Source organism: Otolemur garnettii, unplaced genomic scaffold (genome assembly GCF_000181295.1).
Source record: "Otolemur garnettii isolate 467f Iridium unplaced genomic scaffold, OtoGar3 scaffold00164, whole genome shotgun sequence".
Lineage (NCBI taxonomy): Eukaryota > Metazoa > Chordata > Mammalia > Primates > Galagidae > Otolemur > Otolemur garnettii.
Window position 1 is genome coordinate 2,565,470 of NW_003852559.1, and position 18,921 is coordinate 2,584,390.

At 37.9% G+C, this 18,921-nt stretch overlaps 1 protein-coding gene across 3 annotated transcripts in view; it reads right to left on the reverse strand.

The window, feature by feature from the left end:
• NDST3 (N-deacetylase and N-sulfotransferase 3) overlaps positions 1-18,921 on the reverse strand; it is a 180,756-nt gene that overhangs the window by 67,859 nt on the left and 93,976 nt on the right. For all 3 annotated transcript variants that reach the window (XM_003800067.2, XM_012811560.1, XM_023519239.1), the window contains 2 exons: positions 17,297-17,482; positions 11,812-11,940 (listed from right to left, as the gene is read on the reverse strand). In XM_003800067.2, coding sequence (XP_003800115.1) covers positions 11,812-11,940; positions 17,297-17,482 — 315 coding nt within the window. The remainder of the gene's footprint in view (positions 1-11,811; positions 11,941-17,296; positions 17,483-18,921) is intronic.

The following is an 18,921-nucleotide window of genomic DNA, read 5'->3' on the forward strand; positions in this document are numbered from 1 at the left end:
AGGAGTTTGCCTTCTACTTTGAAGAAGGAAGATTGGAGGGTTGCAAGTAGAGAAATAATGCCGTCTGACTTAATACTGTATTTTTTTTTAATACTCGTATTTTATTTTCCCTTCAATCATTTGAGAGATGCATTTTAAATCTATAGAAAAGACAAGTAATTGGCAAAATGAACATCTATATAGCCTTTACTTGTTCTCTAATTGCTTACATTTCATTATATTTGCTTGATTTTACTTTTTCTTTAATCATCACTTGTTTTGCTGAATCATTTGAAAATAAGTTGCAGATATCAAGATATTCCCACTAAATCTTTGTCTAAGAATGTAGACATGTATTGTCTAAGAATAAGTACAATTTACTATATAACCAAATAAAAAACCTGTCACTGGTTCAACGTCATCTATTATATAGTCCTTATTTAAATTTCCCCAGTTGTCCCGTCATTGTCTTTGGCAAATTATATTTTCCAAAGGTGGCCACTGCAAGTTCTCTCTCTTCTAGAACGTTGTACCTCCCAGGTATAATTTGGTTCTCCTCCATTTGAATGTGAACAGGCTTTTGTGGCAGTGGAAATGATGGTGTGACCTCTGAGGCCAAGGCAATTCTACCTCTGCCTTGCCTAGCACAATACTTGAAGGAGCCCTAAAGCTGCTGTCTCATTGTCCTGAGGACACACTTTTGAGGGGACACCTATGGGGAGACATCAAAAGGAAAAGCCCTGTAACTATATGAAGAGATGCCCGCCAGTTCCACCTGGTTCTCCAGTTATGTCAACACTGAGTACAAGATCCTGAGAAACCTGAAGCCAGAATCACCCAGTCCAGCCCTTTCCACAGTCTGGCCTCCAGAGACCATGAGAGACCATAAAATGATTGTTTTCTTATGCTGCCATGTTTGGGGGATTTTATGGCTCAGTAGTAATAACTATAATAAAACACTGATGTTAGCAAAAATTCTGGATCCAATGAAAGCTTACGTTTATACATTATATTAGGTCCTTATGTCTTTCAGTTTCTTTTAAACTAGAATAATTCTCTTTCTTCTTTGTCCTTTTAAAAAACATGGTATTATTGGTTTTGGAAAAGTCCAAGACATTTGTTTTATAAAATACATCAGTGTTTGGATTTGTCTAATTTTTTCTTCATGATTAGATTGATAAAGAATACAAGAAGCTATTTTAAAATTATTTCCTTTTTTCTTTTTTTTAAATGGTGGTGAAAAACACAGAATGTGAAATTTGCCCTATGAATTTTTCAATACAATACAATATTAAGTTTAGGTACAGTGATGTACAACAGCTCTCTAGAACTTATGCATTTACACAACTGAAGATTTGTATCCATTGAACAGCAACTCCCCATTTCATGCTCCTCGGAGCTGGCAACCGCCATTCTACTCTGCTCCTACTCGTTTGACTATTTTAGAAACCTCACACAAGTGGGATCATGCAGTATTTGTCATTATGTGACTGGCTTATTTCACTTAGTATGACGTCCTGCAGGTTAATCCACATTGTCACATGTGGCAAGATTTTTTCTTTGAGGCTGAGTAATAACATACATTGCAGTGTATGTATACACCACATTTTCTTTACCCACTTCTACATTCGTGGATAGTCAGGCTGTTTCCACACCTTGCCTGCTATGAATAATGCTGCAGTGAACACTGGCGGGCAAATACCACATCAAGATCCTGATTTCAATTCCTGTGGATATGTACTCAGAAGTAGGATTGTTGAATCATATGGTAGTTCTATTTATAATTTTTTGAGGAGCTTCCATACTGTTTTCCATAGCAGCCGCACCATTTTACATGCCCACCAACTGCGTACATGGGTTCCCATTTCTCCATATTCTTGCCAACTCATTTTTTATATATATGTGAATATATATTTGTATATAATAGCTATTCTAACAGGATTGAAATGATATGGCATAGTGGTTTTGATTTGCATGTCTCTGATGATCAGTGAATTTACATTTTCATCTGTGTTTATCAAAGATACCAGCCTATAGTTTCTTTTCATAAATCTGTTGGCCATCTGTACATCTTCTTTGGAGAAATGTCTATCAAGTTCTTTGCCAATTTTTTAATTGGATTATTTATTTTTTTTTTGCTATAGAGGTGTAGGAGTTCCTTTTATATTTTGGACATTAACTCCTTATTAGACAAACACTTTGCAAGTATTTTTTCTCATTCCATATGTTGCTTTTTCCCTCTGTTGATTATTTCCTTTGCGCTGTGGAAGTGTTTTATTTATTTTTAAATTTGAGAATGTTATAGGGGTGTAAATGTTTTAGTTACATGCATTTACTTTGTACAGTTTGAGTCAAAGTTACGTAAGTGTGCCCATCACCCATGACCCAGATCATGTGCACAGTACCCATTAGGTGTAAATTTATCCCTTCCCCCCACCTGCGTCTACTTGCTTTTTGTTGATTTTACTACCAAGTGTGCACATGGGTGTTGATTGGTCTCAACTTAATAGTGAGTACATGGGGTGTTTGTTTTTCCATGCTTGTGATACTTCACTTAAAAGAATGGTCTCCACTTCCATCCAGGTTGTTGTAAAAGGTACAAATTCACCATTTTTTATGGCTGAGTAGAGCTCCGTGATATTCTATAGCACATTTTATTAATCCACTCATGTGGTGATGGGCACTTGGGTTGATTCTACATCTTTGTGATTCTGAATTGTGCTGCAATAAACATTTGAGTGCACATGTCTTTTTAAGAAAATGACTTTATATCCTGAGGGTAAATACCCAAAGTGGGATAGCTCGATCAGATAGTAGGACTACTTTTAGTTCTTTGAGGTGTCTCCATGTGACTTTCTGTACTGGCTATACTAGTAGAGTGTTCCTTTCTCTCTGCATCCACACCAGCATCTGTTTTGGGAATTTTGATAAAAATTCTTCATTCTCACTGCAGTTAGATGACATCTTCTTGTGGTTTTGATTTGCATTTCCCTGATTAGAACTGTTGATCATTCTTTCATATGGTTACTGGCCATTAGTTGATCCTCTTTTGAAAAGCTTTTCTTCATCTCTTTTGCCCACTTTTTTATGGGGTTGTCTGATTTTTTTAATGGCTGATTTGCTTGAGTTCTACATAGATTTTGATTATCAGCCCTTTCGTGCATCTATAGCATGTGCATATTTTATCTCATTTTGTAGGTTGTATATTCACTCTATTGATTGTTTCCTGGGCTGTACAGATACTTTTTAATTTAATCATCAAGTCTAATTAGTTAATTTTTGACATTTCCATGATTGCCTTTGGGGTCTTCTTCATCAATTCTTTGCCTAAGCATGATGTCCGTAAGAGTTTTTTCAGCATTAATTCTGGAATTCTTATAGTTTCATGCCTTAGACTTAGGTCTGCTATTCATTGACTTAATTTTTGTGCATGGTGTGGATCTGGTTTGAGTCTTCTGCATGTGGCTATCCAATTTTCCTAGCTCCATTTATTGAATAGGGATTATTTTCCCCAGTGTATGTTATGTGTATTGTCTGCTTTGTCAAAGATCAGATGGCAGTATCTAGGTTTTCTGTTCATTTCTGACTCTGTTCTTGTGCCAGTACCATGCTCTGCTGGGTAGGATAGCTCTACAAAGAGGTGGCCAACATGTAGAGAGTATCTTGTAAAGACTTTGTAAAATTCAGTAATGAGTATGTTGTAAATAAAGGAACATTTAGCTTCAATTTCCCATTTTCTCTATGTCTAGTGACTTTTGGAGCAAGTTTTGAGACACACCGTAGTTCTTCAAAAGTACATTAGACATTTTCCGTTAGTGACAACTGCTTATTGCAACTTTTATCAAAAGCACTCATTTTTGCTTTTTTACCCAACATGGAGAGGGATTGCTTTCTCCTAGATAATGGTGTGACATTTTTAACCATTCACACATTTCCAGTACCAGGTAAATGAATCACATTAAGAGAGAATGCATATCACAGTAAGGCCATTTTATCCTGGAGTGTAAGAGCCCTGTGTTGTAATAGTAGAAGCCCTGAACTAAGTCAGGAAGGATAGGTTTCTCATTGGAATACGACAGAAGTAACCTTGAGCCAGCCAGGTTGTCTCACTGGAATTTCTATTCCTTACTTAAAGTTAGGAGATCGAGTAAGTAAACTTTCCTGTCTTTTCCAGCTTTAATAGTTCATTGTTATATGTCAGGCAAATTCATCATCATTTGTGAGACACTGCTAAAGATTTAGGGCCACTTAAAATTTTTTTGAATTCTAAGTTTCACTTACTTGCAAGCAGAGAATCTGCCAGAGTGTAGTTTTATTAAAACCAGGTTTGTTACTATGCACATTTGGATACACCATAGATCAAGTCATGCCCCTGAAATGTAACGCTTCATGCATTTAGTCAATCATTTAAAAAAATTAGGGACCTCTTATGATTCCAAACATTGATCTAGACACAATGGGAAGTACAAAAATAAAACACACATGGATCATTCCTGTGACGAGAACGCCCTGTGATTCAGTAGAGAAGCTGCACACACAGTGACCACACTGTCAGGCAGGTCTTAAGCAACATGTGAGACTTACAGAGAGAGAACAATCAGATCTGAGGATACATTAATCCTAACCCCAACATATCGATAACATAAAATATTTCCATCTTATGTACTTCACCATCAGATAATTCTTTATTGTCTTCCATGTTGCATTTATGATATATCTGTGCATGTGTGTATGTGTGTGAAGTTTCTGGTAGTAAGAGTAAGGTATTTATTGTAGACATGTTATATAAATCAGAAAAAAAACATGGAAATCATCTTCAATCACGCGATCTAGGGGAACCACTGCTAACATTCTGCTGAATTCCTTCTAGTTTATTTCTATGCTCAGAGTTACTTTTTCTGAAACTTACTTTCTTATTGACTATATCAAGAATATTTTCAAGATCCTTAAAATCATTATACATGTACAACATTTTGTAAATGTCTGAATGTATTCCTTTATGGGTGGGACATAATTTATTTTTACCAGAAACAACTCTTTGTCTCCTTTTTAGACATTGATGTTTATTCATTCATTTATAGAGCACTGTTTAAGCACCTGGAGGCCGGGAACTATTTGTTAATACTCGGAACTACTCCTAGTGCTGAAGATACAGAGTAGATGAAATAAGAGATGTGTGTGTCTTCCTGGAATGTCCAGGAGGGTATGAAGCAAGGAAACGATACAACGGTAAATAAAATTAATTGGCCCTACATAAGAGAATTACTGATTTAGACTTGACAAGCTTCAAAATTAATCTTCAGACCCTCTGAAAAGAGTTTCAGTTTACTCCCAAATCTCTGGAATTGGCTGGAGAGCATAATGACTGTTTCCACAGGTCCCAGATCTAAGCTAGACAGCTGCCCTAGTGCCGGCCCCTGGCCAACCTCTGCAGGAAGGACAACCCTTAGGCAGCCGTTACTCAGTCATAGTTGTAAGGTAAGGGTGGGAGCACTGTGGAGAAATGAACCAAGAACGGCCCCTTCCCTGCAGGCCAGGACAGATATGGATGAGCTGACTCAAAAAGGCGAGTTAGATCACATAAATTCCTTTGCTTGGAAATGTGACCTGAGAATTCCCAGGAGGATGAGGCCGTCAGCAGTCAGAACTGAAGCCGAAGCTGGATATGGAGAACATCTGGTGCACTCCCACTGGGGAATGTGTAAGATTAATTAAGGAGAGTGCAGAAACCATCAACCTGCAGCACCACGGAGGGAGAGAAGGCACACACAGAGGGTGCCAAAAAGAGGATACACATTTTAAGAAAGAAAGCAACTGCTTTGAAATTATAATACTCAATCTTTACTGGTAACAAGAGATGAATACAAGTCACATTAAGCACCTCTTACAATGGCAGAAGCCAAGCGTGACTGGAGTATTGTGAATTTAATGCAGGTTTTTACTTTCTTAAAATGTGTGTACATTTTTTGGCCCCCTCTGTAGATGTAGTCAGTAGTAGAGAAAAGAGAAAATTAGCCACATGAAAATCATCTGTGGGGCTCCTGTTAAAGTGCTAAGGGAAGATTAATATTAACATTTCTCATTTTTATTGACCTTTGAGCTGCCTTGAACTCAGAACACCCTCTAGGTTCTGTGATCCCTGAATGCTCAGCTTTCTGGAGTCAGATTTACTCATCACTTCAGGTAACTTGGGGGAGTCTCTAGTCCTTAAACTAGAGGAACTCAACAGAAACAATTCTCTGTACAGCAAGACAACTACACGTGTAATTGTAATATAATGGTATATCGCAATACATCATTCAGATCCACTTAACTTAGGAAACAGTTTCACCGAAACTTTTGAGAATTATCTCACCAGGGCTCAGATTCCCTTTCTTTTAAATATTCAATTTTTTAAATTAAGTCATTTGAAAAGCCAGCTTCTCTTCCTTAATAAATGTATGTTAAATAAAATAGAGGTACTAGGGATAGTTTGGAAATGAAAGACACAGTCTTTACCACCAGAAGCACACAGCTTAATAGCAAACTTACAATTACAAAGCAGGATAATAGACAGTTTGGAAGAGTCTGCAGAAGATGCTACAGCAGTGGTTCTCAACCTTCCTAATGCCGCGGCCCTTTAATACGGTTCCTGTGGGTTGTGACCCACAGGTGGAGAACCGCTGTGCTACAGGAACATGAGGGTGGGGGTGGGTTCTAAATCACAGGAGAGAAGGTTTCCTAAGGAAGGTGACCCTTAAGCTAAGTTTTAAAGGATTGATAAAAGCTAACTCTGTTTCAAGATCCAGTTCAAGCCAGAGTTCTCTAGTCTCTTAGAAAAACATTAATTCTTACTGGTTTTCTAAGTCCTACTGCAGATTTGGGGTCATTTTCAATTCTGATGCTTGGTCCTAGGTCCACAATTTCTATAGCAGTTTTTGGAAATGCTGATTAACAAAAGTATTTCTACGTCTTCTTACTCTGCACTATTTCTCGAATTTGCCTGATCATAAGACTCACACGGTAAGTATACAGAGCCTAAAAACTCTCCCCTGAGGCTTCTGATGCATTAAGTCTGGGTTTGTTTTAAACAAGTGCCCCGACTCATTATTAGGCATATTCAAGAATTACTTTCCTACTGTCTAACATTATTCTTGTTATCATTTATTTATTATGTTCTGTTGTCAGACTGTTTTCTAGGACTAGTTAATAAGGAAAGAAAGAAACACAAAACTTCCCATTAGGACAAAAAGTTATTTCCTTTTAGATGAAATTTATAGGTAAGCACACATTATCTACACACATGCAAATTACAGTTTTTAAAAATATTTCTCTGTGGGTTAATTTCTATGTATACAGCCTATCTCCTTGGGTGAATATTGTTTTACTTGTAATCTACTCACGTGTCATTCTTAGTTTAAGACATATACTCTACTCACAATCATGTTTATGTTTCTTCTTTAATAAGACAAGCCCAAGTTAGAATTTTAGCTTTCAGAGACTTAGAGAGGAGGGTATGGATGGTATAATGGGAAGATGCTATAATAAACTGAGAGACAAAGAGACAAAGGCATTTAATCCAATGTGAGCATAAAGGGATCCGCTAATGCTTCTGTGGGATGGCTAAAGGTTTGATGAGGAAAGTATAATACTGCTATGCTGCTGGGAGTTTGCTCCACTTCAAGTCCAAGCACGTGTGGGAAGAGCATGAATCTTGTGGCAATCCACAATCCTTGTTGTCAATTTTGGGGGGTTGATAAATAAAGTAAGGCCTGACATTATCATCAAGCATGTTCAGTGAAACATATCAGCATGTATCAACTGTCAATTACTCAATACCTAGTCTGTCATTTAACAGAGCATGAGCAAAGCTTCATAATAGCTTGTGTTTAGAAATAAGAAGACTGAAGCTAAAAAGGGACATTTTTGTTGAGAGTGGGGATGATAATATGGCTCCCACAAGGGGTATAATCCTGTCCAAACCAGAACGATTCCCCTTAGCACATTATCCTTTTGTAGATGCCATACATTTTATAAGATTTTATTTATTGAGAGAAGGCACATTTTTGGTCATTTTTATAAATTTTAGTTCTTAATATCCTTCTACATATTATTTTATATAGGTACCTAAAGTAAGTAGATACTCACTATTAAAAAATATATATAGATAAGGGTATGCTGTAGAATTGTGAATTGATCAAGAGTATTTGTGTTCGAGTGTATTACATGTTTGTGTAGAAGTTTCCTACTGTGTGCATGTGTGTGGCTATGTAGCTAATAGTGACACTACATGCTTCCAGTGGCTCTGTCCCATGGCATCTTACAAGGTAATTTCTTCCATGTTGAATAAATCAACAAATACTTTAAGTCTGTTCCTCAGCCTGACAGTCTATGAAGCTTGCTTTAGCACACTGACAAGAATCCATTTCTCAGGGGCAGAGCAAATTAGCAAAGCCCATGAAAGCAATTAATTTTTAAAAAGGCTATTTGGAATTTATTAGTTTGAAATGAGAAATTGTAAATTAGACAGAAACTGAAATACTGCAGAATTACTGACTATACAATCAGAGGGCCCTTTCCTGGTAGTCAAGATGCATGGGAAATAGTCATCAATTAGAAGAAAATTTATAAAATTATATCGCTAATGAAGATCCTTTTGAGTTCCTAACACATCGTTTTCCTACAGTAGGATCTCCATAGCACAGTAAATCATAATGAGGAAGGGAAGTTTCTGGTTGAGTTTAGAATCAGGAAAAGTAGAATGAGAAGAATTGAAATCGTTATCATCAGATAACCTGGTAGGTCTACCTCCCACCTGGATCTGAAACTCAAAGTCTGGTAATCAAAACCTCTGCATGCACATGGATGGATTGGGAGAGCATCATCCTAAGTGAAGTATCTCAAGGATGGAAAAACAGTTTCCACATGTTCTCACGAACAAGTGAGAGCTAAACTATGGGTACCCATGGGCGTTAAAAGAGGTAAAGGCATTGGAAGCTAAGAAGGCGGGCAGGAGTGAGGGGTAAACCTACCTGTCTGGTACAATGAACACTCTCCTGGTGGTGAGCTCACTGAAAAGCCCTGACTTCAGCATTACAGTCTAGCCATGGAACAAAAACATTTGTATCCTCTTAATATTTTGAAAAACAATCAACTTCAAAACCCAAACAAACAAGAAAAACACAAAACAACAGCCAGAAAACAACCTCTGCATCCAGTCTACATCAGGGGTGTCCACCCATCACATTAGGAATGGCCATTTAAATGGCCAAGGTGTTCTCTCCCTTACTCAGGGCTAGCATTGGACTTTATCACTTTTTATTTTTATTCATTCACTTGATTGACACTTCTTTCCTTTGTAACTAAAAATACTTCAGTAACAGTAGGACATTTTAGGCCAGAGAGTTACTGTGTTTAAAGAGTCTTTAATTTTGCTGTGATCTATTCAGTTTGACTCTGAGAGTCACCTTGTTACAGCCACCTCTCGCTCCAGTACTGGTGAAAGTTATTACAGCACCTTGCTATTACAGGAGAAAAATATAAAACCATACTAAAAAAAAAAAGCAAAATGCAACCTGCTTATGTTTTCATTTTCAGCTTACATGCAATTGAATGTATTTGAGTGTCATGTTTCGAAGACAAATCTACCTATTTGTAGCAAACAATAGCCTCATTTGGCAATTTTTAGAAAATGGCACTTCTAATTGAGGCCTGTGGGGTATTACTTGAATGTACCACGGCTATCTTTCAAATCCACTGTGATTAAAATTTGTGTGTTTTCTGCACCTGTTGTATATTTTGCTTCCATCAAGGTTTTCTCGTTCTCATTCTGACCTAATAAAGAATGTTATCTGCTGTATTATTAGCATGCCTCACTACACCCGGATCTTTCTCAATTTCAACACAGACTTTATCTAAGCATTTAATTTCGAAATGGAGGATTTGTGGGAGCCGTGCTTCTGCTCCTTACCCTGTTCTGCAAAGTGGACATCACTTGTTAATAGCAGCCGTCTTTCCTTTGGTGAGGCTTGGGCTGAGTCTCCATGTGGGCTTCTCAACCACGTGTCTCAGGGAAAGAGAACCGTTTCCAATATTCGCTGTGGTGTGCCAGATTAAGTTAATTTTGGATTCCTCCTCTGTCTTGTGATGGATGAAAGGATTTGTTATTTGTGTTGAATTCTAGTGTTTTTCTGAAAGTAACTATCCACTGGGGGTTTTCTAAATCTGGAAAGAATAAGTTTGTGACGTTCCTTTCCTCCTCTTTCTTCCGTAGGCATCTCCTCATCAAGACAAATAAAACTGCCAAAGATGATTGATAAAGGCGTGCAAAGTAGTGGAGTCTGCAAACAAGTTTGCTCAGTAAGTCCCATTAGTGTGCAAGATTAACACAGCTTTACTATGAGTTTTTTAAATTAAGGAAATAATTTGTTTTTTAACCAATGAAAGGCCTAAGATTTCTTATCACAAATCAGTGTAATTCCTAGCATAAATCTATTGCACATGAGTGACTTAATATTGAATTTCTTCCATGTTAAATGAAACTCAGTTGGTTTAGAAATTCTGAAATAACAATACTATCAGGAACTTCTTAAGCACCAAAGCAATTCCTGGTTAAGAGAATCAAATAGATGATTCATAGCCCTATGGCTATATGAGGAAAGAAAATGTACATCAGAATTTTATAGATGATAAATTAAAATGTCTAAAATAATTAGCAAAATGTTAGTATTTTAAGAGTGTTTCAACTGATTCTTTAGGTAGGCGCTTATGATGATTTCTGATGTATAAATAAGAGTTATTTGTATTTTAGGGATCTGAATATTGATAAATTTCCAAAGGGCCAAATGCCACATTACTTCAAAGTATGCTGATTTTTGAATATACATATAGATTCTACCCAAAGATGAGTTACCCTCACTTCTATCCCATTTTCTAGGAACTCAAGAATAGAACGAATAGATGAATACAAGAATAACAAGAACACAGTGTCTGCAATTGTATTTGCAAGACTTCTGACCCAAGATCGAGAAAGGGGTCTTTCAAATTGTACTCTCTACCTTATTCAACATTTTTTACTCTTAGACACTTTTTCACAGTTGGAGATAATTACATTTTTTTCATCTTGAATATTGCTAATGCTAGGGGCAAACCCACACATCTCCTGATAAATAAACTTATCTTTCCTTCTTAAGCTAGCAATTTTCCAAAAGGAAATCAAATCCATTCTTTTCCTTGTACGGCTTAGTTCAGTGAGTTCCTTCTCCACACAACTTCCTAAAACTTGCCTCAAGCAGGTACGTGTGCAAAGGATTCACTGCGGAGCTGACACACTAGTATCGGGAGTAAAGCAGCAGCCCTTTAAATGGGATACTCTGCCTCAGTCAGTGACCTAGCAAGACCAGATCTAACAAAAATGTGGAAACTATGACTTATTTGCTTATGTCACTCCTCTATCACTTTGCTTATACACTAATTTTAAATAGAAAAAAAGGATAACAAGAATGGTTGCCTAGATTAAAAACAAACAAACAAACACATTAATAAACTGGTCCCCATTGGAAACAGGAGTGTTTTATAGTTTTATTCTCCATAAAAGCAAGAATCTCTAAATTCTGGTCACTCTCCGGTACCGAGGAGGATCTGCGGGAACACTTCCCTGGTTCTGCTGGGAGTTTCCCACGCTATTGACAGTTTCCAGATGTGGTTCCACGTAGCTGTTACTGCTGGGTTAGGGCTAGAACTCCATATTGATGGAGCTGATGACTACCCAGTCCCTTGCCTCTTTGTTGGGGTAATTTTCACTCATTTGATCATTTTTCATTATTAATTTCAAGAATGATTTGGAATACTTACGGGGTTGAGGACTACAGTGAAGAAAAGTTCCCCTCCTTGGATACTCTTATCCAGCTCTTTAGGACCTCCGGGATACTCTTTGTAGAAAATTGTGTGAGTGAAAAGTCCACAGGTTTGTCTTGGAAGAACCTGAAGGAAAAGTTAATGAGGAATAAGTTCCTGCTCGGCGCCTGTAGCTCAAGCAGCTAAGGCACCTGCCACATATACCAGAGCTGGCGGGTTTGAATCCAGTCTGGGCCTGCCAAACAATAATGACAACTATAACCAAAAAATAGCTGAGCCTTGTGGCAGGTGCCTTGGGAGGCTGAGACAAGAGAATCGCTTAAGCCCAGGAGTTGGAGGTTGCTGTGAACTGTGATGCCGCAGCATTCTACCCAGGGTGACAGTTTGAGGCTCTGTCTCAAAAGAAAAAAAAAAAAAGGAATGAGTTCCATCAATTAATTTGTTGAAATTTAGCTTTGTTCCCATGGAATATGATGCACAAGCTGGTGTCATTAGACCGCTCTCACTAGGGCCAAGACAATCCTTCACCCTCTGGAAGAGACAGGGTGATATTAGCCCGGAAGTATAGTAATGACAATGGAATGTGTATTTTATTTATTTTATTTAATTTTTTTAAGATATATTTTAAAACTAAAATAGGCTTTGAACTTTTTAGCCATGTATCTTTTTAAAATCATAAATTCAATACTTCTATTATGAAGCCTAGGATAGTAAAAATAGTAAAGTAAAAATGAGACTTTAAAAATATTGGCGTTGTCCGTGCTACAATGTAATCTTAGTAGGCAAAAATTTAAAGAATTTCAGCTTCTGCCAAATTCTATACATGCACTGGAAAATGAAGTCAATGATCAACTTAACATGCTTCTTAGGAAATGACATTTTATATCAGACAAAATATTTGAGACACAAATCACAGTATCTGCTCTAGTCTGAAAGGACCACTGAAGGCTCAGGTAGCTGCTCCACATTCTAAGTGTGAAGCCTGCCAGCTCCAAAGGTGAGAAAGAAATTACCCATTTGGTAAGTAATTTTTAGAAAGTGTGACAAACAAAATGATGAAAGGTCACTTAGTAAAAGCTCGCCTTTTCAGCCTTTGTATAGGGAAGCTATTATTTTCTTTAATTATATACATTTATGATAAAGAGATTTTTTTCAAGTTTTTATAGATTTCCTGGTAAAAGATCAATGTGATTATAGAGGAAGGTGCGAACTAAGGCTGGGCAAGACGGTAGAGTCTTCAGCTAAGTCTTATATAATTATTTCATGGTGACCTGTTTTTGTCACTATAGCAAAGAAGTAGCAGAAAATTAATGACTATACTTCAGAGAGCCATCAATGGAATGGAATCTTTCACAGGGAGGTCTTCTGCTTACTGTCCTAAGCCAGGCCACCTTCATTTTTCTGTCTTGACTCTATAGTGCACATGTGATCTGTAAGTGCCTTTGATGTATTACCAGTCCAGGACTTCCCCTGTTTTATGACCCTTGATAAACATAGTAGCTCTTTTTCGTCTAGTTTGAATGCATGTTATAATACATTTTCATCTAATCCTCAGGAACTTTTCTTAGAAAACATAATATGTTTCTCAGCACCATCAATCAATACATTGCATGTGGCTGTATAAACTGAAACTATGTATCTTATTTATTTTGGTGGATTGGTAAAAGTTATATCCTTAGAAGCTCCTTTATCTTGATGAAACAATTAAAATAACTTTAAAGCACAGAGAATTAGCTGTGGTGATGCCTATGTTTAAAACCATTATGCATTCCACAATGCTGTGTACAAAATCAATAACAAAAAGAACTAGATGCAAAAACATTCTAACCAAATTAAATATATTTCCTAACACGTTTTAGAAATGTAATGTTTTAGAAATTAGTAATAGAATTTGGAAAGCATTTGGTTAAATGATTTCTATATCATTTATTCATTTATTTAATACATATTCTAAACTCTTGGCTAGCCTAGAGCATAGAGTTAGTTCTACAGAATTAGTTATGGACTCTATACTAATACATAGCACAGAGATCGTCCCATGCTAGTGTGCTAGTTCTTTATGCTAATTCTATGCTAGTCCATGTGAACAATGCAAAGATGTACGTTTTCTATTGAAGGGTTTAAGATATATCAGGTTAAGGAGAAAGACCCGAAAGCCAAATAATAAAATGTCCACAGATGTTAAATGCCAGGGTAGTGTTACATTTTAAAATTGTGTGTCTCTAACTGAATCACTTTCAGGGTTCAGTTTGAATATCTTGCTAAGAAAATTATGGAATACCTACAGAATCATCTTTGGAACTCAAGAGTCCCCATATATTCTGTGTAAAATGGAGCGAGAAGTAAAAAGGAATTTGAATTTTGTCGATTTCCTAAATTATTTGAATTTGATTACAGCAAAGAGGAAGTGCCAGGTTCCTGGGATGATTACTGCTGTGAGTATGATGTCCCTGTGAGCCCTGGGGGAGACAGGACCACCACAGGTGGCCAAGGAGATGGTCAGGAGAGTGACAAGGGTCACATTCCATTGCCTTGCTTCTTAAATGCAGTGCTATATAGAATGGTGGACATGCTCCTTGGAACAGCTCTCTTGTGGTAGGGAAGGAATTTATGCCTTCTGCTGTGGACTGCCCTTCAACCTGGTCTGGGAATGTAACACTGTCAGGTCCAAACTTCAAGATGCTAATGAAGTGTCTTGCAGCTGCTGACAATAACTGGGAGATTATGATTATGACAAAAATGGACAACGAGAGTCTTGGGTAATGGGCCCTGAAGCCAATATCCTCTAAGGCCTTAGTTAGGAGTAACTGCCAACAAGGACTGATGGGGCTACCAGTAAAGACCACCTAGAGGGTTGTCAGCAGGATTCATGGGAGTCGCTACTGATGAGCATTTCCATTAAATATAGCAAGTACATAGTCAGGATGTAATAATAGTCTAATATCTTAGAGGTCTCTGGCTCTCTCCAGAGAGTCATATTTGACAAGCAGGGGTTAGAGTAGAGACTCCTGGTTTTCCATCAGTCCCTTGGTAAATGAGAATAAAAATTGCCCATTTGAAAATTCAATGAAACTAGAGGCCCAGAGACCCTGGTCAGAGCTCAAACATCTTGAAATGTAATTGGTTTTTATGTTCCTAATGGAATTACCGAATGTCATGTTATAGGAATCCAGAGGAGAACAGCAACCCTGCAGTTCTAAGTTGGGTATGAGATAGGTATTGAGCTGCTATATACCAGTGTGCTTTATATTCAATTATATAAGATATGGGACTTGATATTGAAGAATAAAAGGAAGAGAAATAGGTAGAGTGGCCAAAAGGTCATTTGGTAGAAAAAAATGACAAAGACGTGGAAATGGCAAAACTTTTATCGGCTGTTTAGCTGGTGTAAGTCTGTGGAAGCTACCAGAAAATAGATGACAGAAAGGTCCAGATCAGTGGTTTTCAACTGGTGTGCTGGGAAAAGTTTTAAAGATCATTAATTAAATTATTTTCAAGAGACGTTCAAAGCAGTCTTTTTTTTGATCAATATAAGTGTGCCACAGTAGCTTAACTATAGGGTCAAGTGTGCCACGAGGTTAGTTTGAAAAACACTGGTCCAGATTGTTTTCAGGTCTCCAAAGAGCACCTTAAGGGGTATGGAAACAACTGGAACTAATCAGGGTTGGGAAGGCTAGGATAAAGGGAGTGGTGTAGAAAGATTAAAAAGTTGGCACTGTCTGTGCAGTGGGGAGTGGATGGAAGCCGTAAACGGACAAAGTAGAAGCCAGCCCTACAGTTAGCACGTGAAAATCAAGGCAGTGAGTGAATCCGGTGGCTATGGGAAAGGAAATAAAAAGACATAAAGACATTAGTGATGAAATGTAGGGATTAACGGGAAGTCAGTGGGGTCAGTGTGATGTGTGAATTACAGAACTGAAATGAGAAATGCACGATCAATGGCTGGTTTGAATAGATGATGTGGTTGTCTGAGCTTGATCTGTGAATGAGTCATCAAAACATTTTCCTTCATCTTATAAAACAAAATATGAGTGCATTTTTGAGCTTACCCTGGTAAAGAGAAAAATACAGTTTGCCTTGTAGAAGGGCAGGAATTGCTTCTCAATTCCCTGCTTCTTTCTTTGTAGTCTCTCTGTAGGAGGACACATTGAGGGTTGTGGTCTCAACTTACTTCTCTATTCAGATGGCTTCTAGCCCTGTCTTCTCTCCTTGCATAATAAACTATCTGCTGAAAATTTCTCACTTGGAAATTCTCATCCAAGAGCCCACAAACCAAATATAGGGAGTTTCCATGGATTGCTGCAAAAGTGGAACCACAAGGATAGTTCCATCAAAACAGGAGTTCTGGGAGAGCTTTGATTACCTGCAGGATTCTCGCATTTAAAATACAGATAAAAGATTTTCAGGGTAAATAAAAAATGTCACCCAGGTTTTCTTAGCTCTCCCTGGTCATAAAGCTTGCAGCTTGAGGTATGGTAAGTTCATTTTCTGTACGTAAGTCAGGGGAGACAAAATGTGACCATTACGTCCCCATCTGGCATTTATAATGTTTTTATTGAAGGAAAAGTTGAGATGGGAGTTGATCTAAGTTAAATGTCACTCCAGTCTGTAATTTTTGTAGACATTGGAAAATTGTCTGACAAGAAGTCAGTTACCCCCTATTCTAGAGGCTAGTCTTCTCTGCAGATGTGTCAGTGACAGTGACAGGGTGTTATGGCGGCTCACCCCTTAGGGTACTTTTTCATGGCATTGCTTCCCTGTGTGTGAGTCTAAATAAAGACGCTCATTCCGAGGTTCACTATATCATCTTCAGATTTTTTGATTTGGGGAAAAGACGGATTCAATCATTAGCTTTTGGAGGTCTCACAAAATATTAGCTACATATTTGAACAATACAGATTTGCTACCGTGTAAAAAAAAAAAAGAACGAAACAGAGAGGCCATGGAGAGATTTAGATGATGGATGTAAATGATTTAATTAACATCATCTGTCATTTGTACTCTATATTATTATCTGTTAATAACCAGGCAGGACTTCACATATGGCTTCTCTCTACAAATAGTGGAGTTTTTTTTAGCATCGCATGGAAAGAGAAGAACATAGTTTGCCTTGTAAAAGGGCAGCCTGGTTAATATAGACAGAGTTGGTGTTCGTTTTACATACTAAACAACTTTCCAAAGAAATGGTGGTTACTAAAAATCATCTTCCAGTTAGATGTAACATTTTCTTAGGATTTTAACATCACTGCCTGCTTTCCAGTAGCAGTGTCAGTTAGAAATAATTTATTTTAGTCATATTGGAAGAATAGAAATGACTTTAATTAAAACAACTTTTGATATGACAAATATGTTTCTTGCAGCATGGAACTTTTCCTACAGTTATGCTTGTAATATTTATTCTTCTCATTTTTTGCTTTCTTCCCATGAGGACTATAAATCTGGCAGACCTGGTGGTACCCTATGCATACCGGAGTAAGCTCACCATGATGTTTTTGTGGATAAAGCCCCTCCGGTATCTCGCTGGTTTCAGATGAGGATATTCTTCAGTGCTGGTGATTTTAATATTCCAAACCTTCTTCCAGGCCTCATAAAGCTGAACGTGTACAGGGTAGACGCCTGAATGGTGAGGGGCCACTGCGTAGCCCATGTCCGTGGGAATACCGTGCTCCTAAGACCAAGCAAAAGTTAATTAGGATGCGTGAGGATTGATCTTGTATCTATTTTTACCACGAGACTTTCAACTGTACTATAAATACGTTTGTTTAAATCCATCGTTACTGAATTGTGTGGCAAAATTAAAGTGATAAAACTATCAAGACCTCCAGATTTCATGAAGCCTGGTAAACACCCAACGGTCTTGATGTTGACACATTTGTGTTGAAAAGTGGTGTGACAGAACTAGTGACTTTAATGAATAATTTGAAAGAGCCTCCACTCAGGGCAACAGCCACCTGTTTTCCTATTGCTGACAACGTCAACAAGCTAAATGATAATATGAGCAACACTCGGCGCCCTCCAAAAAGGAAACCTGCAGGGATAGAACACACCCCAATTTTATGAGGCCAGCCGACAGGATTTTATTTTGTCTACTGTTCAAGTTCTACACAGTTTGCCACATTTCTGTTGGTCCCACAGCATGTGGGCCCCTAGTGACAGACAGCGCTCCCTGCCTTGAGAGGAGCACGCACACTTTTGATTGGATCATGTGGTAAAATTCTAGGGAGCAGTTTTCTCTGCAGTGGAAGTCCTTATTAGGAAAGCAGAAGGGACTGAAAGAACGAAACATTCTGCAACTTAGTTGATTTGAAGTCAAGTTTGGTGCATAAAACAAGACCAGTTTAAAAAATAAACCATAGAGGAAAATTGCACAGGAATAAAAAAATGACACATGGCTTTAAAAAAAACAAACACCCTTGGCTTCCAAAGTTGACGGGTATTTTTTTTCTCCTGAATGCTTCATTATTTTTCAATTGCTTGAAAAAAGTCTTCAAAAGTTCCACTCTAATAGGCTTCTTTTGAATTAGTCATGGCTTTCTTCATGCCCAGAGCAATTTCACATACACAGAACCGGAGAATCGGGCGGCTAAAGGGACTGAATTGTAGAAACGTGCTACAAATGGATATGGAAAAAGTCAGAGAGGTACAGCTGACTGTGTTTCTCAACCTGAATGCACACAGGAGAAGGAGGCATAGGAAGTGACTGGACACAGAAGAAAGGTTGCCAATGGTTTGCTGTTACCTAAGTGTTCAGGTGAGATTCCTTCACGTGGCACATGAAGCCCTCCAAATTTGGTGCCAACCTACCTGCAAAGCCTCAGTCTCCGATCCGCATTCATCACTCCCACCCCTATTTTTGATGGTTTCTGCATGTCATTGTTGTACACTGTACACATTGTCCTTAACTGGAATGCCCTTGTTCTTGTCTTGTCAACTCTGTTTATTGTTCAAAACCCCATTCAGTCAGCTGTAGCTCAGGATGCTAAAAATGGGAGCCACCACATTGCTGCTATGAGAAAGAGAATGGGGGTGGTTGTGTTTCTGAAGGGTAAGCAGGAAAGTGTTATGCTGTTCATTTTCCTTGCACCTTTTGTAGAAATTACCATCTGT